The sequence below is a fragment of the Bos taurus genome, chromosome 28 (assembly GCF_002263795.3).
Source record: "Bos taurus isolate L1 Dominette 01449 registration number 42190680 breed Hereford chromosome 28, ARS-UCD2.0, whole genome shotgun sequence".
NCBI classification, from domain to species: Eukaryota; Metazoa; Chordata; class Mammalia; order Artiodactyla; family Bovidae; genus Bos; species Bos taurus.
The window spans coordinates 44,356,496-44,377,169 of NC_037355.1; the positions used below are offsets into that span (position 1 = coordinate 44,356,496).

Sequence of the window (20,674 nt, forward strand, 5' to 3'; positions counted from 1 at the left end):
TTCCAGCTTGTGCTTCTTCCAGCTCAGCATTTCTCATGATGTTCTCTGCATAGAAGTTAAATAAGCAGGGTGACAATATACAGCCTTGACGTACTCCTTTTCCTATTTGGAACCAGTCTGTTGTTCGTTGTCCAGTTCTAACTGTTGCTTCCTGGCCTGCATACAGGTTTCTCCAGAGGCAGATCAGGTGGTCTGGTATTCCCATCTCCTGAAGAATTTTCCACAGTTTATTGTGATCCACACAGTCAAAGGCTTTGGCATAGTCAATAAAGCAGAAATAGATGTTTTTCTGGAACTCTCTTGCTTTTTCCATGATCCAGAGGATGTTGGCAATTTGATCTCTGGTTCCTCTGCCTTTTCTAAAACCAGCTTGAACATCAGGAAGTTCATGGTTCACGTATTGCTGAAGCCTGGCTTGGAGAATTTTGAGCATTACTTTGCTAGCGTGAGATGAGTGCAATTGTGCGATAGTTTGAGCATTCTTTGGCATTGCTTTTCTTTGGGACTGGAATGAAAACGACCTTTTCCAGTCCTGTGGCCACTGCTGAGTTTTCCAAATTTGCTGGCATATTGAGTGTAGCACTTTCACAGCATCGTCTTTCAGGATTTGAAATAGCTCAACTGGAATTCCATCACCTCCATAGTGTCTTATAATTTCTGTGTACAGTTCTTTTGTCTCCTTAGGTAAGTTTGTTCCTAGATATTAATTATTTTTGTTGCAATGGTGAATGGGATTGATTCCTTAATTGCTCTTTCTGATTTTTAATTGTTAGTATATAGAAATGCAAGTGATTTCTGTATATTGATTTTGTATCCTGCAACTTTGCTAAATTCACTGATTAGCTCTAGTGGTTTTCTGATACTGTCTTCAGGGTTTTCTATGTCCTACTGGTGTTTTGATTTGGGGCTGGTCAGAATGCTGGAGTGGGGAGCCTGTGCCATCCCAGGGCAGGTCCTCCCCAGAGCCAGGAAGTGCTCAAGGGCATCTTGTGGAGTGGAGCCCTTTCTGCTCACTATGGTCAGCCCTCCCCAGACTGGCAGGAAGCCCTGTGTTCTCGCTTGTCCTGCCCGCCTGGCAGAGCCTTCAGCAGGAGATCCCAGGCAGCGCTGCTGCCTTTCCCTCCTGGAGGTTTGTCAGATCCACCCAGGAAATCATCCCTGAGCCCTGGCTACTGAGGATGGAGCCGCCCAGGATGAGGACTGGGCCGGGCCGCCTACCTGGATGGCAATGGGGACAATCTTGTTGGCCAGATTCTTGTACAGCAAGCAGATGGGCGCGGCCAGGAACTGCAGAGTGCAGGGGTCTGTTTTGTTGGCATCGATGCCATCCAACAGTTTAAAGTCCACAATGAAGATGTTCCCTTGCTGCAGGAGGTAAGAGGAAATACATCCAAATCAGGTTCAGTCTGAGACGGACCCAGGAATCGGGCCCAGTGGGAGGGACAGGAGGTCCAGTCAACATAGTGGAGTTCAGAGCTTAGAGTTGTTGGAGTCCTCTGACTCCAAGGCTGATTGACAGAAGTTTTCATAGGCTGTGGTGGGGCTCAGCAAGGTGAAGAAATGTCAGGGGCTCCTAACACAGTTGCTGTACCTGAGTCTGCCTGACCCTCATGAAAGGTGTTGAAAGACCACCCACGGTGACAAGAAAGAAGACAGAATTTGGATGAAATAAACGAGAGAAGTCCAACGCCAAGAGGGATGCTGCGGGATCCCACTTACAAGAGTTCAGAGCTGGGCACACTCACGTGTCAGAGTCAGGACACAGGCTGCCCCTGGGAGGAGAGCTGGAAAGGCAGCAGCAGGGAGGTTCTGAGCTTCAAAAGCGGGCATCCGCCATGCCAGGAGGGGGTCATCAGGGCTGGCGGACCCTGAGGTCTCCAGGGAGGGTCTTCAGGGGTAAGGAGGTCTACAAGGGTGGGGGTGGGGTCTGCAGGGGTGGCGTGTGTTCTGTGTCCTGCTGAGGTTCTGGCATGGCAGGGCAACTTGGTGCTACCAAGCCATCATTGAGCTTGCTGCCACTCTTGACTCCTGTAGATATCATACTTTAATATAAAACAAAAATGCATGTGGGGAAGGTAGCAAGCTGCCCATCCCAGGTTACACCTGAGTCCCCCACGTGTTAGTCACTCAGCCGTGTCCGACTCTGTGACCCCATGGACTGTAGCCCTCCAGGCTCCTCTGTCCATGGAATTCTCCAGGCAAGAATACTGGAGTAGGTAGCCAATACCTTCTCCAGGGGATTTTCCTGATCCAGGGATCGAACCTGGGGTCTCCTTCATTGCAGGCAGATTCTTTACCATCTGAGCCACCAAGACGGAGCCTAACCTGAGGGTCGTGAGGGCTCCTTTTGCAGGGCCGGGGCCTGCTCAGGACAGAGCTGGAAGAGTCTGGGTGGAGGGCAAGTGGTGCTTCTTCTAAAGCCTCTTGTGTTTTAAGCTAGAAATGGAGGCAGGGGTTGCGATCCGGCTGGGGAAGGCCATCAAGGTATATGCAGTAGAGACCTGTCAACAGGTGCTCAAGTCAGCTGCGTGTCCATAAGCCTGCCAGCAGAGGGCGCGGGGTGACCACAGCGCACAGGCACAGGGCCCTGCAGTTGTCTGACACCAGTATGAGCTCTGAGCATCGGCCTGAGTGGCACTTGGGGCAGGAAGGGGCCAGGGTGGGGGAAAGAGGTAATGGTGCCCTTGGCCAGTCAGGGCAGAGGGAAGGTGGGGACAGGCAGCCTCCAGCAGAGTATGTGATGGTCCCTCGGGACACCTTGGCCAGAAATTGGAGACTCCCAGGCCTGGTGGGTCATGGGACTGGCTGGGCTTCTGAGATGGGCTGGACAAATGGACTTTTAGAGCAGAGCGGCCACCAGTGACCACTGTGCAGAAGAAATGTCTGCCAATCAACTCTTGAGCAGACCAAAGTATTTAACCTGATGTATGAGAGGCTAAAGGGAGACCCTGGGAACCTGGAGGCCTGGGATTTGGGGCTACCTATGGGGCATTTCTCTGTCATTCCAGGCCACCTCCTCTCTCTGGCTGTGATTTCATCCTTCTGAAAAGTGAGGAGTCAACTGTATCTCTCAGTTCTGATATTCTAGGTTCTGTAGAAGATACGGTGGTCTTGCTTGTCTGCTGTCCTCTCCTTTTGCCAGCATTCTTCATTCTCCTGGCTGCAGTGACTGGCTCAGGGAATTGTCTCACAACTCAAACTGGACCCACGACATTTGTTGAAAGTGTCGGGAAATAGGGACTTTTTTTCCTGGGGTTCAGCAGTGTTTGCTAAAATGATGGAAGGTAAGTCTGAAGCCCTTAGCGGTCATATTTACCTCCACATAAGGACACCCTCAGGAAAAAATAAATTCCAACAGCAGCAGGAAATTGATAACTGGAGAAATGATGCTAATGGATCATCTGAATCTTAGACCCAGCTAGTTCAGTCTGCTTTATGCTGTTGCCCCAGCCAAGGCACTTCTTAGACTAAATTGGTTTTAACTTGAAACCACAGAATCCTAATATAAAGTTTAAGAACTAAAACACTCTTGAAGAGTTGTGACAATGACTTGAAAGCAATAGGGGTAGAATTTACCTATTCATATTTCAAAAAAAATAATTGCATAGGTAAAGAAGAAAAAAAATTGGAGTTTTAGTTGGCTACAAATCTATGATCTCTGTAGATCATAAGATGCTGCCAAAGAGAGGTAGCAGAAAAGATTGTGGGGATTGAGAACTACACTGTAGGGGATGGAGCCATGTACACGTAAGAGATGGGGGATGGGGCCATGTATGCATAAGAGATGGGAGATGGAGCCGTGTATGCGTAAGAGATGGGTGGTGCATGTCTAAGGATCCAGTCAACGGTAGCTATTGGATTACTGCTTCACCCTTGAAGCCACAGCTGAGCACCAAGACCATTACTCACAAGAAAAGTGGCCACTGTGGTGGCAAGGACTCCTGAGTGGAGGCTGATCCCCCTGCTAGGGTGGCTGGCTGCTCAGTCCCTTCCAGTTCTAGGATTCTCTGACTTTCAGGGTTCAGAGCTTCTCTGACTTGAAGCTTGAAATCAGTATCACTGAATCAATGTTACCAGGTCCAGCAATTAAGTCTACAGAGAAGCCCTGCTGTGTGTGCCTCTATGCGTGGAGGTATGTGCTGTCACCTGTCCATGTGACGAGGCAGGAGCCCTGCCTGGGGACCTTACCTGGGCAGGCGGCCCTCTGGAGTCAGGAGGGCAGGGTGTGAGGGCTAGGAGGTCTATCTTCAAATGGCACTGACCATCCCTCTCTTGCCAGGCTCCTAAGATGAGCCGAGCAAGCAACATGGGGTGCCTAGAAGCAGCAGAAAGCCCCCTAGACACCTGAGGGGCGGTTGGCAGGAGGCCTGCTCATCCTGGCTCTAGTGGGAAGGGGCCAGCTGACGAGAGACTAAGGGCCATTCCCAGAGCCTCAAGCTCCCGACATGGAGGTGGCTGACACCAAGTCCCACCAGAGGAGGAGGTTTGGACCCTTCCTGTCTCAAAACTAGATGAGTCTTGGAACTGGAGACAGCTGGTCCTGCAGATGAGGGCCAAGAAGAGGGGTGGGAAGAGGGCGAGGACAGGAGCAGACCAACACTTCTAATTAAAAAGCCAGAGTCCCAGCGGTTTTCTCCGGTTGTTATGGTTTTGTTTTGTCCTGATGTAACATTAGCTTTTTCTCCAGTTTCTTTACCTTTGCAAGGTGGGTAACAATTGATGGTTCTGCATGTAAAGCACCTCTCACAATACTTGACCCATAACAGGCCCTTTGTTAGAGGGAGCTCTTTTAATTATGATAGTGATACTGAAAACATTGATCTTATGCTCTCAGACCTGAGCATCGTGGAGAAATGTTACTCTCAATTCCCTCACCTATGTTGGACAAGACCATTTTCATAAATGCTCAGGAAAAGGAAGAGCCCACTTCACCAAAGGCAGCCAAGCTGACCATCAACAAGAGCCTGGAGATAGTGGCCCGGAGGCCAGCAAGCATGGGCCAGCAGGAAGTGGTTTCTGACTGACTGAGTGTGACCTGGCCATCTGAGCTGCCTCTGGCCCGGGCCACTGTCTCCAGCCGACCAGGTCCTACTTCGAGACCAGGTCCTACCTCGATCTCCTGCTCCAGGGTGAGCTGCCGCTCCAGGCTGCACTCCACCATCTCTGTGGTCACCGGCAGATTGTCTGGCAGCTTCAGACAGCGCTGGATCATCACAGGGTTGCAGCCGTTCAGGAACTGGTAGCCAAACATGCGGTCTTCCTGCCAGTGATTCATGACCCGCTCTGTGAGGAGAGAACTGCAGCTCAGCCTGAGCTCTGAGCCAGGCTGAGGTCGTCCTGATGCAGACCAAGGGCCAGAGTCCCAGCTGGTACTCTCTTCCAGGTGTTCACTGGACAGCCCACCATGCCAAACTTCTTGACCACTCAGTCAGGCCAGGGCACCACCCCATCCTCCCTGAGCTAGCCTTTAGTGGCTCAGAAGCAACAAAAATAGACAAATGAGACTGTATCAAATTAAAAAGCTTCTGCATGCAAAGGAAACAACAGAGTGAAAAGTCAACCTACAGAACAGGAGAAAAGGTTTGCAAACCATATATCCTATAGGGGCTACTCTTCAAAATATATAAGGAATTCCTACGGCTCAATAGCAAAACACCAATAACCCGATTAAAGGGGGGCAAAGGATTTGAACAGACATTTCTCTGAAAAAGGTATAGAGATAGCCAGCAGGCATATGACAAAATGCTCAACATTACTAATCATCAGCAAAATGCAAATCAAACCCCCATGAGCTGCCACCTCACACCTGTCAGGACACTATTATTATCACTTTTTAAAGGCAAGTACTGGTGAGGCCGTGGAGGAGCTGGAGCCCTTGTGCAGAGTTGGTGGGAAGGCAGGATGCACAGCTGTCATGAGGAACAGTGTGGAGCTTCCTCAAAAAGGTCAAAATAGAACGACCACGTGACCCAGCAATCCTAGCTCTGGTTATTCATCCTAAAGAATTGAAATCAGGATCTTGAAGAGATATCTGCATCCCCATGTTCATTGCAGCACAATCCGTAACAGCCAATGTGTGGAAACCATGTACATGCTCATTTACAGAGGGATGAAGAAAATGTGGTGTATATATCCAATGGAATACTATTCAGCATTAAAAAGAAGTATATGTGCAGTATATCACAGCATAGATGAACCTGGAGGACATTACGCTCAATGAAAAGAGCCAGTCACCAAAGGACAAATACTGCATGATTCTACTTACAGGAAAAGTCGAAATTAGTCACACTCATAGAATCAAAGAGCAGCATAGGGACTTCCCTGGCAGTCCAGTGGTTAAGATTTTGCCTTCCAGTGCGGGGAGGGGGGGAGGTATGAGTTCAATCCCTGGTCAGGGAGCTAAGATTCCCATATGCCTTATGGCCAAATAACCAAAACATAAAACAGAAACAATATTGCAAAATATTCAATAAAGACTTTTTAAATGGTCCACATTAAAAAAAAATCTTGAAAACATCTATACAGAAAGCAGCATAGCATGGTGGTGGTTGGGAGGGGCGGGGGGCTTAGTAATCCATAAGCATGAAGTTTCAATCAAGCAAGATGAATAGGTTCTAGAGATCTGCTGTGCAACACTGTACCTACAGAAAGAAAAAGAGCCCAGGTCCTGTGCCCAGGAAGGAGGGGGGACCGGGATGCAGGAGAAGGAGGGGAGCAGGGGGACAACCTAGGGAGGAGTCGGTGAAGGCAGCTGTTCCCTGTGCTTGCTTCCTGACTGTCTCCTAACTTTTCTGTTGCTGCATGGTCCATCCTATGCCATCCCTGGCAGGTATACGATGCTACTGCTCTACCAAACACATCCTGGTCCAAAGGAACCCATTGTTGCTTTCATGTAAATGCTTAAAAAACCACTCTAACTCCTGCCTTTTTTTTTTTTTTTGGTTAAGAAGCATAAAAAATGATTTACATAAAGAAAACATTCTGATATTTTCAAGACTTTTGATGGCGGAATGAGGTTGAGGGTGCTCAGCCTTGAACATCCAAGGAGTGGAAACCTCTGGCCAGGGGAGTGGTCCCCAGGAGAGGGCACTGTGTGGGTGCAGGCGGTGCCAGCCTGGGGGACAGGGAGGGCCCGGACTGGAGCAGGGGGTCAGACCTTTCCCATGTCCAGGCAAGGCTCCCCCAGCACCACGAGAGTGCCCCAAAACACACTCACCAGAAATAGTGTTGCTGATCCTGACAAAGATTTTCTCAAAGTCGGCGAAGTCGCTCCAGGACGACTGGAACATGTGCATGAAGCGGTTGATGAACAGGTTCTCCATCCTGCAGATCGAGACATGGTGGCCCCCTCGCACGCGCTCTGGCCTCGCCTCCCCTGAGAGTCCCTTTGCACCTGGGTCTCACAGCGCCTTGAGGGGCCTTGAACCTGGGGCAGCTCCAAGGCGCAGCTGACTGGCCTTGTGGAAAGCAGGACGAAACTGGCACGCATGCCCATGTGCTTCCTCTGCACTCCCTTCAGAAGGAGCCCAGTGGCCTGCCCTCAGCAACAGTCTACAGTGCTCATGCCTCCATTCAGGCATCAGACTTGCTGCTTCCCCCTATGAAGGCAAGCTTCCAGGGACCGAGCGCTGTTGTTTCCTCTGCAGCTGATCTCCTGGGTCTCCTGGATTTGGGAGGATGAGCAGTTCGGTGGAGCGTAGCCATCCTTCACTGTCTGCCTAACTCTGGCTCTCTGCCTGGTGCTGAGGAGGACACAGCTTCCAAATACTCATTACACAGGACAGCAAAGTAACCCAAGATAGGAGCTTACTAAACTCAAAAGGCGGGCTGCAGGCAACAAGGAGAGAGATCTGAGAGGCCTGAGCAACCCGGGGGACTTCCTGGAGGAGGCAGGTGTGGGATGGGTGGGGAAAGGTGGAGAAGGCAGGAAGGGGTATCCCAGGCTTTCCTACGTAACCTAGGCAAGATGCAGGACGGAGCTGTGGGAACCCTGGCCAGCGCTCACGGCGGCGGTGGCGGCCTCATTTCCCTCTCTGGCACACGCAGCTGAGAATGATGAGCAGTCACCCTGCTTCCTTCCTGCCGGCCAGTCTTTCAGGGTCCAGGCCTCCCCACCGCCTCTGTCTCTTTGATTCTGAGTTGGTGGTGTTGGCATGTGTGGTCTCCCCATTTGGAGTGCCGTGTGCCCTTCTTTCTCCTCCTCCTGAGCATATGGGGTGAATGTTTCCGGAGGGCTTGACTAGTGGACCCCACTTCTCTTCTGATCTCGTGAAGCTTCCCCTTTCCCATAGGCCTGTGATGCTACTTCCACGTCGCTGATGGCAGGTTATGTACAAACACATTCACATGAAAACCTGCCTGCTGCCCACGCACCAGGAGGGTGAGGTGGGTCTGCATTGCTCCGCTGGGCCTGGGCTCTGGGCAACAGTGGGCTCAGGGTGCATGGTCATAGTATAGTCAGGGCCCGGGGTGGGGGGCCTTGCCGGTGCTTCTCCAGTGGGCTGCCTGTCCTGCCCACCCATCTTCCCCAAGGGCGCCTCCCCCAGAAAGCAGCCCTTATGGAGAGGCCCCAGCCCCCTCCTTGCATTTACTCCTGGGGCAGTGGGCTGGCGGGGACTGAGCATGTCCACAAAGATCTGGGAATCCCAGAGCCTCCTCACGCCTTCCAAGGACTGAGGTTTGGGTGTTTTGTCTGGAGTGAACCTGGCTGATGGGTACAGAGGGCTCTGAACAGCATTGTGGTGGGGGGCAGAGGGTGGGTAGGGGACACCTGTGAGCATGCAGGAGGGCAGCAAGTCCCACCGACCAAAGATGGGGACTCAGCAGACAAGCGGCAGGCTCTGGGGCCCCTTCTGGCTCTGCTGGTCCCAGGAAAGGCTTGATGCAGAAAAGGACACCCCTGCCTGAAGACTCCTGTCCGGGTCCTGCCACGGTTTAGCAAATGCTGCTCTTGTTGGTCCTGGACACCTGGAGGCCTGGGAGCCCACTCTGCTCGAGGGCAGGTCCTGGGGCCACGAGGCCAATGACCTCAGCGAGTTAGAGGAATCAGCTGCCTATGGATGGTTGATACACTGCGAGGCCTGGAATGTGCTAGAGCACAGCCTGGGCTGTGGTGGCGCACAGTAGGTGCTCAGCGCCTCGGAGCCTGAGGAGAACCCTGGTGTCACTCTGTCTATTCACCAGCAATGATCCCAGCCCTTCATGGGGAAGGGGCGCTTTTACCCACATGCTTGCTGTACGCACATGCTTGTTGCAGCCTCTCCACTGCAGGCAGGCCTCCAGGAATGCCCCCAGCTAAGCTTCTACCAGCCGTATTCCTCCTTCCTCACCCAGCACCCAGCCCTCCTCCTCCAACCCCCTTTGTTAGCTGAGCTTCCTGGGACAGGAATCCTTGTTAAGGTGGAGGACTAAACCTCTGATGCTCTCTGGTGTCTGGGTGTGGAGAGGCCTTCCCAGGCCTGTACAATCCTCCCTGCCTGGAGGATGGCCCAGCGCCACACATTGCCCTGGAAAGAGGTCTCAGACCCCAGGGCACCCTGTGGGGGATTGGGAGTGTGTCACAGCCCCACGTGGGTCACAGGTCTCCCTAGCTGGTCTCTTTGAACTTAAAACAGAAGGCTGGCACTGAACACAGGGTGGGGTGTGGTAGGACTACCCAGAGGAAGCCAGAGATCCAGGAAGAAGAGGAGTTAGGAGGAAAATTATTTGCAAGTCATCTATAGGCAAAGTATTGTTACATACTCACAGACAACTGGATATTAGGGACTTTAAAGACGTGTTATCACACAGAGCAGAACCCACGGCCAAAGAGGGCACACAGCCAGGTGACAGCAAGGACAGGTAATGGAGCAGTCAGGTAAAAACAGAACCAGATATAGAGACAGCCAGGCGGGACTCACATGGCACTGCCTGCTGGCCTGGGCTGGGCACCAGCTGTGGGCCGTGCGCTGACAGAGGCGGGAGCTCCTGCTTCCTCCGCCCCCTCCACCCCTTTCCTTCTTTGAACAGCTTCTCCATTTCCCATTTCATGGTTGTGCTCTTTGGGGTGGGGGGCCAAGCTTACTGAACAGGACCAGCTCCGTTCCAGGCAGAGCAGGTGGCTCGGAGGAAACTTGCCAGTTACCCAGAATGGTGCAGAAACCGAGCTGTCCAAAGGCGGAGGTTCAAGAGGGAAGAGCCCTGAAGATCTCCTCCCTGGGTCTGTTTTCCATAGTAAACGCCGGTGAGGTTAGCTGAGGGCAGAGTGGTGCCTCTATGGAGGGAGCTGTGGGGAGGCAGGCCAGGGCCCAGGTCGGGTCAGATCAGGGACCTTCAGGTCAGTAGGGCTGCCACGTGCAGTGTGGGCAGCTTTTCCCCTCTGACCACAGAGGGGATGGACCAGAGGGCCTTGGAGCCCCAGCTCCACTGCCGGGGTCTGGACACAAGAATCCTGAGTGGGGCTGGAGTCTATATGCAAGCCCAGGCCAGGGCCAAAGAGGACAGTTGAGATGGATGCAGGTCGCCAAGCCTGGCTGAAGATCCTAGCCCCATCTCTTCCCAGAAGTGTGGTTTCAGGCAAATCCTTAACTTTCTGTGCCCAGTGTCCTCATCCATGAAATGGGTATAATGATTGTCCCTGCCTCACAGGGCTGACATGATATAGAAAAAGCACTGGTATGTAAAGTGAGTTCAACAAATATTAGTGACTAGCACCCTGGTTATCACTTACTGCTAATATCAATATTAAAGTCTGTAGCCTTAAGCTGTGGTGTTCTGGGGGGACCACTGGATAAGCACACAATCCAGGCTACGGCACAGCACTTGCCCCCTCCTTCCTGGGGCCCTGCTGTCTAATTCACTCATCCCTTTCTTGCTTCACACTCAGTTCACCGAGGAATCTGTACGTACTGGTTCCTCTTTGCTTCCTCGCCTCTGCTGTCCCTGAGTGCTCTCCTCCAGGACACTGGGCATCACATCCTAGTCACTGTATCCACAGAGTCAGCTCTAAACTCCCCTCACCTCCCCAAAGCATCTGACAAACCAACTTCTCTTTCCTTGACACTAAAACACTGACCCCCATGGACCTCATCCCTGGTGAGGGTGCTTCAAACCCTTAGTCCTGCAGCCTCATCCCAGTAAAGGCTGGGATCCTTGCCCCATTCCCTGCACTGGCAGCCTCATTCCCACTTCCCCACACAGGCCCCCAGCTCCAGTCCTCACAGTCATGGAGTTGTCACCACCCTGAATGCCACCCCTCTCCTCCTCCAATCAGCCTGGTGAACTCCTATACATCCTTCAAGACCCAGGTCGGGCTTCCCTCTTAGAAAGCTCTTTCCTGATGCTGCCTCCTCAGAGCTCCCTCCCTGCCTCCCGCTTCCCCAATGCTCCTTTCCTAAGGAATATCCATCACATGCCATCGCGATGAGCCGCACGCGGCTCTGCCTCCACTAGACTGTGAGCTTCTTGGACTGCTTTTGATGCGTCTCAGGCCCCCACTCCCAGGAGCTCAATAAACATTTGTCAAAGGGTGAGCAGCAGATGGCCTTCTCTGGGCCAGCTTCCACGGGGGTGGAGGGAGCCCAGGGGAGCCAGCAGACGGGCCGTGACAGAGCCTCAGGTGGCAGCTCCCTGGCCAGTCTCCTTCCTGCACTCAGGAAGGAGAAGGAGGTCCCCCAGTCACCCAGAATGGAGCCACTGGAGGCCACACCCCTACAGAGTGCTAGGCCTCCCCACAGCGGCAGTGCCTGCGTGACTTCATTTCAGTCTCAACAATCCTAGCAGTTAGGCAGCATCGGCCTTACTTTATAGTCAGAGAACTTTAAACTCAGGAAACTTAAAAACTTCTCCCAAGATGGCGCAGCTAGAATCTGAAATGGCCACTGCTTTCCAGGCTCTAGATAAGGTGACCCCTTGCTTGTAAAGGGTACTTAGAGATGAGTTAACATTTGTTATAATTTTAAGAGATTAATAGCTTCCCCCCACCAGGGTCGCCATGAAGGTTAAAGCAGACAATTCTATGGAGAAAGCACCCATACTTACAGCCTGGCACTGACTTGGGGCGTGGTAAGCGTCAGGCCCTTATTACTTTCTTCCTCCCAGAGACGCAGCCTCAGGAAGACAGATGAACTGGGTCTCTCTGATATGAGGGGTTCCCTGCAGAGCTTGCTGGTCAGGCTGCGTGTGTCTGTGTAGGGTTTTTCTTAAATGTCCCCAGGAGCAAGACCTGGGGGTGTGGCCTCCCACCCTTTCTTTACAGAAGTGCAGAAGTTCAACCACATGAGGCAACTTCTTGAGGGGAGAAGCTGTGCAACCAAGCACACGTTGCCACAGAGGCTAACTAAATGAACCTGTCTGCCTCCTGGTTATGCCAACCCAAGGCGAGGGCCCACCTGGGGAAACTCTCACCCTGGCGGTAGGGACTGGCTGGCACCAGGAGGCGCGGAAGCTCCTCAGGGCAGTCCAAGGCTTGGTCAGAGAGCACATCCATGGATTTAGGGTTTTCCAGATTTGCATGACTGGGAGAATTCCCTAAAGTGTCAGTGTAATGATTCAAAGACCCCTCCACCAGCCCCGGGGTGGGCCTGGGGCTCCATGTTGGTAACCAGCACCCGAGGAGTCTTTGAAAACCGTCAGTAATTCAGCTGCCAAGAAGGAGCACAGAAGTCAGATCTCTGCCATTTATCAGCAGGAGCTATCGGGCAAATATCTGACTTCCTTCTTCTGCAGATTCCTCAACTGCAGAATGAGGTTAAGAACTGTGCCCACTTCATGGGGCTGCAGTGAAAGATGAACAGAGATGCGCGTGAGCCATCTGGCATGCTGGCCTTTATTACTGCAGGACCCTGCCAGTTAGGGGACAGCTTACGCCTTGTCCACCCTGGAACGGGTCCACGGGCAGACGAGGCACTCCAAGTAAAGACCCTCACTCTGGGCTGGAAACAGGTCAGTTTGGCATCTAGAGTCCTGTGCGCTGTGACTTTGTTTAGATACAGGTTCCCCGGGGATTGCGCATTCAGGATCCATGCTATGACCAAGAGGTAATCAAGTGATTTGGGACGAGTTGCTCAGCAGAGCTGCTCCCTCAGCCCAAGACCCCCATGAGGGGAGGAATGGGAGTCCCGCCTCCGGCCCCAGCTGCTCAAGTTCTCGCACACTTACGCTTTGGAGTAGTTCAGAACAAAGTCCACTCCTTTCTCACTATCGAACTGGATATCTCGGGGTAAGTCCTTGTGGCATTTGGCATCGATACTCAGTGGGAAGCCAGGGTTCCACTCCATCCATCTGAGTGTGAAAGAGGAGGAGAAAAAACAGAATTCAATGTCTGGCCTCTGGAACGGCCCCTCAGGCTGAAGGCTGCCTATCAGGTGACCACGCTGTGGCTGAGTGTGCCCAGTGAGGTACTGGGATGCCTCCCACGGTCTGGTAGCCCCCCACCTTGCTGGGTCCTGAGCCTCCCAGTGGGAGGCCTGAGGTCTCCTAAACCTGAGGCTAGGCTTCCAGCAGAGGACTGGAAGGTAGGGGCATACAGAGAGCATCAGAAGACCTCATTTTTTTGAGGTGACATTCAAGGGCGATGCCCGCAGCCCAGAGCTGCCTTGCTGCTCACTGGAGTTGGAAGTGATGTAGGCTGTCCCCACATCTGACCCGGACGTCCAAGTCTCACCAGCTTGGTCAACACCCTTGTACTGTGTGTGGTGGTCAGGGGAAAGGGGACAGTGGTCATGCCTTCACACATGGGGCACAGGCAGCAGGGTTGGTTGGCAAGGACCTCCAGGCACAGACAGCTGCCAAAAGTGGGTTCAGACATTGCTACAGTCAAAGAGCTCCCCTCAAACACAGGCCCTGTACTCTACCCCACCAAAGTCTTTAGAGTCTGTTATCCTTGAAATTTATTCTGCAGCATTAAAATTTTTTTTTCCCATGTCTCACGGTTTGTGGGGTCTTAGTTCCCCAACAAGGGATCAAACCCAGCCCCTTGCAGTGGAAGCTCAGAGTCTTAATCACTGCACTGCCAGAGAGTTCTCTAAGTCTTTTAAAAATTTTGTTTACTACAGAAGCAAACTAAACAAAAAATCTGTTAACTTCTTTAGGACAGGGAGAACGATCTTATACTTGTTTAAAAACAAAAATTTACATTCTGGGATTTCAGCTTTTCCATTTGTAGTCCTAATTATCTTTCCTTTTTAATCTCTCTTATGAGAGGGAAGTAAAACACTGAGTGTACAGGTCATTAAAAAGCCTTACGGCCCTTTAATATCATGTTGCATTTTTACTGTCACAAAAATTCCCAGTGTTTTTTGAGGCGTTCTGCGCAGGTGCACAAGGGCCGAGAGGAGCTATTCCACATTCAAGGTCAGGAGGGGCGACCTCGTCCAAGGTAAGGAGCAGCGGCTGCGCTTTGCTGGAGCAGCCGTGAAGAGATACCCCACGTCCAAGGTACGAGAAACCCAAGTAAGATGGTAGGTGTTGCGAGAGGGCATCAGAGGGCAGACACACTGAAACCATAATCACAGAAAACTAGCCAATCTAATCACACGGACCACAGCTTGTCTAACTCAGTGAAACTAAGCCATGCCATGTGGGGCCACCCAAGACAGGCAGGTCATGGTGGAGAGGTCTGACAGAATGTGGTCCACTGGAGAAGGGAAGGGCAAATCACTTCAGTATTCTTGCCTTAAGAACCCCATGAACAGTATGAAAAAGCAAAATGATAGGATACTGAAAGAGGAACTCCCCAGGTCGGTAGGTGCCCAATATGCTACTGGAGATCAAAGGAGAAATAACTCCAGAAGGAATGAAGGGATGGCGCCAAAGCAAAAACAATACCCAGCTGTGGATGTGACTGGTGATAGAAGCAAGGTCCTATGCTGTAAAGAGCAATATTGCATAAGAACCTGGAATGCCAGGTCCATGAATCAAGGCAAATTGGAAGTGGTCAAACAAGAGATGGCAAAAGTGAATGTCGACATTCTAGAAATCAGCAAACTAAAATGGACTGGAATGGGTGAATTTAACTCAGATGACCATTATATCTACTACTGCGGGCAGGAATCCCTTAGAAGAAATTGAGTAGCCATCATGGTCAACAAAAGAGTCCGAAATGCAGTACTTGGATGCAATCTCAAAAACGACAGAATGATCTCTGTTCATTTCCAAGGCAAACCATTCAATATCACGGTAATTCAAGCCTATGCCCCAACCAGTAACACTGAAGAAGCTGAAGTTGAACAGTTCTATGAAGACCTACAAGACCTTTTAGAACGAACACCCAAAAAAGATGTCCTTTTCATTATAGGGGACTGGAATGCAAAAGTAGGAAGTCAAGAAACATCTGGAGTAACAGGCAAATTTGGCCTTGGAATATGGAATGAAGCAGGGAAAGGGTTAAAAGTGTTTTGCCAAGAGAACACACTGGTCATAGCAAACACTCTCTTCCAACAACACAAGAGAAGACTCTACACATGGACATCACCAGATGGTCAACACTGAAATCTGATTATATTCTTTTCAGCCAAAGATGGAGAAGCTCTATACAGTCAACAAAAACAAGACCAGGAGCTGACTGTGGCTCAGATCACGAACTCCTTATTGCCAAATTCAGACTTAAATTGAAGAAAGTAGGGAAAACCACTAGACCATTCAGGTATGACCTAAATCAAATCCCTTATGATTATACAGTGGAAATGAGAAACAGATTTAAGGGACAAGATCTGATAGACAGAGTGCCTGATGAACTATGGACGGAGGTTCGTGACATTGTACAGGAGACAGGGATCAAGACCATCCCCATGGAAAAGAAATGCAAAAAAGCAAAATGGCTCTCTGGGGAGGCCTTACAAATAGCTGTGAAAAGAAGAGAAGCAAAAAGCAAAGGAGAAAAGGAAAGATATAAGCATCTGAATGCAGAGTTCCAAAGAATAGCAAGGAGAGATAAGAAAGCCTTCCTCAGCGATCAATGCAAAGAAATAGAGGAAAAGGACAGAATGGGAAAGACTAAGGATCTCTTCAAGAAAATTAGAGATACCAAGGGAACATTTCATGCAAAGATGGGCTCGATAAAGGACAGAAATGGTATGGACCTAACAGAAGCAGAAGACATTAAGAAGAGGTGGCAAGAATACACAGAAGAACTATACAAAAAAGATTTTCATGACCCAGATAATCACGATGGTGTGATCACTTACCTGGAGCCAGACATCCTGAAATGTGAAGTCAAGTGGGCCTTAGAAAGCATCACTATGAACAAAGCTAGTGGAGATGATGGAATTCCAGTTGAGCTATTTCAAATCCTGAAAGATGATGCTGTGAAAGTGCTGCATTCAATATGCCAGCAAATTTGGAAAACTCAGCAGTGGCCACAGGACTGGAAAAGGTCAGTTTTCATTCCAATCCCAAAGAAAGTCAATGCCAAAGAATGTTCAAACTACCACATAATTGCACTCATCTCATACACTAGTAAAGTAATGCTCAAAATTCTCCAAGCTAGGCTTCAGCAATATGTGAACCATGAACTTCCAGATGTTGAAGCTGGTTTTAGAAAAGGCAGAGGAACCAGAGATCAAATGGCCAACATCCACTGGATCATGGAAAAAGCAAGAGAATTCCAGAAAAACATCTATTTCTGCCTTATGGACTATGCCAAAGCCTTTGACTGTGTGGATCACAGTAAACTGTGGAAAATTCTTCAAGAGATAAGAATACCAGACCATCTGACCTGCCTCTTGAGACATCTCTATGCAGATCAAGAAGCAACAGTTATAACTGGACATGGAACAACAGACTGGTTCCAAATAGGAAAAGGAGTACGTAACGGCTGTATATTGTCACCCTGCTCCTTTAACTTCTATGCAGAGTACATCATGAGAAATGCTGGGCTGGAAGAAGCACAAGCTGGAATCAAGATTGCCGGGAGAATATCAATGACCTCAGATATGCAGATGACACCATCCTTATGGCAGAAATTGAAGAGGAACTAAAAAGCCTCTTGGTGAAAGTGAAAGTGGAGAGTGAAAAAGTTGGCTTCAAGCTCAACATTCAGAAAACTAATATCATGGCATCCGGTCCCATCACTTCATGGCAAATAGATGGGGAAACAGTGGAAACAGTGTCAGACTTTATTTTTCTGGGCTCCAAAATCACTGCAGATGGTGACTGCAGCAATGAAATTAAAAGACGCCTACTCCTTGGAAGGAAAGTTATGACCAACCTAGACAGCATATTCAAAAGCAGAGACATTACTTTGCCAACAAAGGTCCATCTACTCAAGGCTATGATTTTTCCAGTGGTCATGTATGGATGTGAGAGTTGGACTGTGAAGAAGGCTGAGAGCCGAAGAATTGATGCTTTTGAACTGTGGTGTTGGAGAAGACTCTTGAGAGTCCCTTGGACTGCAAGGAGATCCAACCAGTCCATCTACTCAAGGCTATGATTTTTCCAGTGGTCATGTATGGATGTGAGAGTTGGACTGTGAAGAAGGCTGAGAGCTGAAGAATTGATGCTTTTGAACTGTGGTGTTGGAGAAGACTCTTGAGAGTCCCTTGGACTGCAAGGAGATCCAACCAGTCCATCCGAAAGGAGACCAGTCCTGGGTGTTCATTGGAAGGACTGATGTTGAAGCTGAAACTCCCATACTTTGGCCACCTCATGTGAAGAGTTGACTCATCGGAAAGGACTCTGATGCTGGGAGGGATTGGGGGCAGGAGGAGAAGAGGACAACAGATGATGAGATGGCTGAATGGCATCACTGACTCAATGCACATGAGTTTGGGTGAACTCTGGGAGTTGGTGATGGACAGGGAGGCCTGGCGTGCTGCGATTCATGGGGTTGCAAAGAGTCGGACACCAGTGAGTGACTAACTGAACTGTTTGTCCAGTAAGCCTCTCATTATTATCATTAGAGGTGAACAGGAAATGGATATGAGCACTCTTATAATCACTCAGGGTGCATTTGAAAAGTGTTTTCTGTTGCATAGAACCTTATATTTCCTGCTGTTGGTTTACTTACAACGTTCTCTTTTCCTAGACATTAAGGAGCCTTCTGTTTTTGTTGTTTGTATTAACACCAATGCTGGGACATTAACCAGACTAAAAATGTGGGTGAATGCACAAATATCAACCGATTTATTGATTTTTTTCCTTTGTTTTAAAAAATGATTCAAGGCATCTCCAATATATTTCTAAAACTAAGACAGTCATCTGGTAGCCCCACTGGTATTAACTACCAATTGTGGGCACATGCATGCTCAATCGCTCAGTCATGTTTGACTCTTTGCAACTCCGTGGACTGTAGTCCACCAGGCTCTTCTGTCCATGGGGTTTTTCAGGCAATAATACAGGAGTGGGTTGCTATTTCCTCCTCCAGGGGATCTTTCCGACCCAGGGATTGAACCCCCCTATCCTGTGTCTCCTGCACTGGCAAGCAAATTCTTTATCACTGTGCCACCAATTACTGTTGGTCAAGTCAATTTAAACATTACTAAACATTTTCTCTTAGGCACTGGAAGTCCAAGGGCTCTAATCAATTTTAAGAGCTTAGTGGAGCTGGATTTTTTTCAGTATGCGAGCACTGAGCCAATGAGGGGAGAGGTGCCAGGTAATGCATTCCCAGTTTTTTTAAGTGCAGAGTTTACCTGGAGCACGTTTCCTCAGGACCTCCCTGACTCCCGCTGACCCCAGCCTCCGAAATGCTTCCGCCTCGGGCAGTCATGAGACCGCAGCCTCTCGGTGCATGGAGACAGTGCGGTCTGCCAGCCAGTTTACAGCTGGCACCTGAACCAAATGCTTATGTTCTTTCCACTCAAGGCCTGGTGCCCGAGAGACCTGGCAGGCTGACCTGGGCAAGGCCCAAAGACAGCCATAGATAAGTAGGCAAAGAGAAACCACACTCCATTGGGAAGACCATGTTGAACAACCAATCGGAAGGAAAAAGCAGAAAAGACATTTAATTTCTTAAAAAAGAGAGAGAGCTAGAGAGGTCTTAAGGAGATGTAATTAGAATCTAAAAAGACTTTGTGCAACCATAACACATGATTTCTGAACTGAAAATTCCATAGAAAAATGGGAAGAGAATACTAGTCACTGTGAGATCTGATCAGTCTCCTGGAAGACAAAGTCTATTCATTATCTGATTGTTGAGCACCTGTTATATGACAGGAACTGCCCTGTGCCAAATGGAAGAAACTGTAACACCGATATACACAGAAATGGAAGCCATAGAAAAAAACACAGGAGACACGGAAATTTGGTATAGAGGCTTTGATATGTGGAGAGCCAGAGTTCCAAAGGACAGAGAGTAATATCTGGAGGAGTAAAAATCAAAGAAATTGGAGAAAAACTTCCTTAAGCTGCTGTTGCTGCTAAGTCGCTTCAGTCGTGTCTGACTCTGTGCGACCCCATAGACAGCAGCCCACCAGGCTCCCCCATCCCTGGGACTCTCCAGGCAAGAACGCTGGAGTGGGTTGCCATTTCCTTCTCCAATGCATGAAAGTGAAAAGTGAAAGTGAAGTCACTCAGTCGTGTATGACTCTTAGCGACCCCATGGACTACAGCCCACCAGGCTCCTCCGTCCATGGGATTTTCCAGGCAGGAGTACTGGAGTGGGGTGTCATTGCCTTCTCCGTCCTTAAGCTGAAGAGACCTCAATTTTCTGAGTAAATCCTATACAGAAAAAAATAACAAAGGAAGAAAAAGACATTCCTAGATATATTCTGATTATATTGTAAATGCCAAATAGGAGAAAGTTGGAGGAAGGAGGGGAGCAGAAGGAAGGGATATAGAGGAGGAGAGCTGCTCCTACCAACTCACAAGCTTCTGGAAAAGGAAACTAAGGAACTAGCATTAGGCTTCCTATTGGCCACAGTGACGGCAGGGAGGCAGTGTCAGCTGTTTAACGCACATTGTTTAGATCATTATTTAAGCCTCTTACATCAAGTCTAGGAATTCGTGAGGGCAGGAGAAATACTTTTGTGGGGAGGGGTTGTGGGGACGAGCATGGACTGGGGCATCGCATTGCCCACTGTTTCATATATTAACTGAAAGTGCGCGTGTGAGCGCTCAGCTGCTCCAGTCTTCATCTATTAACTGAAAGCGCGTGTGAGCGCTCAGCTGCTCCAGTCTTCATATATTAACTGAAAGTGCGCGTGTGAGTGCTCAGCTGCTCCAGTCGCGTCCAGCTCTTTGTGACGCCATGGACTGCAGTCCGGCGGGTTTCTCAGTTTGTGGGATTCTCCAGGCAAGAACACTGGAGTGGGCTGCCATGCCCTCCTCCAGGAGATCTTCCCAACTCAGGGATCTAATCTGCGTCTCCTGCCCCTCCTGTATTGCAAGAGGATTCTTTGCTGCTGAGCCACCAGGGAAGCCCCATATTAATTGAACAAGTTCAGCTAAACAGACATGATGTTAAAATGAACCATGAAGTTACTGTTTATCACAAAACAGTAGCAAATATATTGAACAAATAAATAAGCAAAGAGTGTTTATCAGAAAACAACATATTGAACAAATAAGAATATCAAAGGCATTTTATAAAAAATTAAGACTTAGAAGGGATGTTCATCCTTGCTACTGTTCATCCTTGCTACATCATGTAAATAATGTAACTAAGAGACAAAAGTATCATCACTTTTATAACATGATCAAATAACCAGGCAATTAAAGAGACTCACTTAAATATAATTAGAACCAATAAAATAGTTCA

At 49.5% G+C, this 20,674-nt stretch overlaps 1 protein-coding gene across 1 annotated transcript in view; it reads right to left on the reverse strand.

Moving 5' to 3' along the window:
• ALOX5 (arachidonate 5-lipoxygenase) overlaps positions 1 to 20,674 on the reverse strand; it is a 46,244-nt gene that overhangs the window by 10,212 nt on the left and 15,358 nt on the right. Inside the window, exons 4-7 of the mRNA NM_001192792.2 lie at positions 13,138 to 13,260; positions 7,217 to 7,323; positions 5,111 to 5,283; positions 1,219 to 1,365 (exon numbers count right to left, since the gene is read on the reverse strand). Coding sequence (NP_001179721.1) covers positions 1,219 to 1,365; positions 5,111 to 5,283; positions 7,217 to 7,323; positions 13,138 to 13,260 — 550 coding nt within the window. The remainder of the gene's footprint in view (positions 1 to 1,218; positions 1,366 to 5,110; positions 5,284 to 7,216; positions 7,324 to 13,137; positions 13,261 to 20,674) is intronic.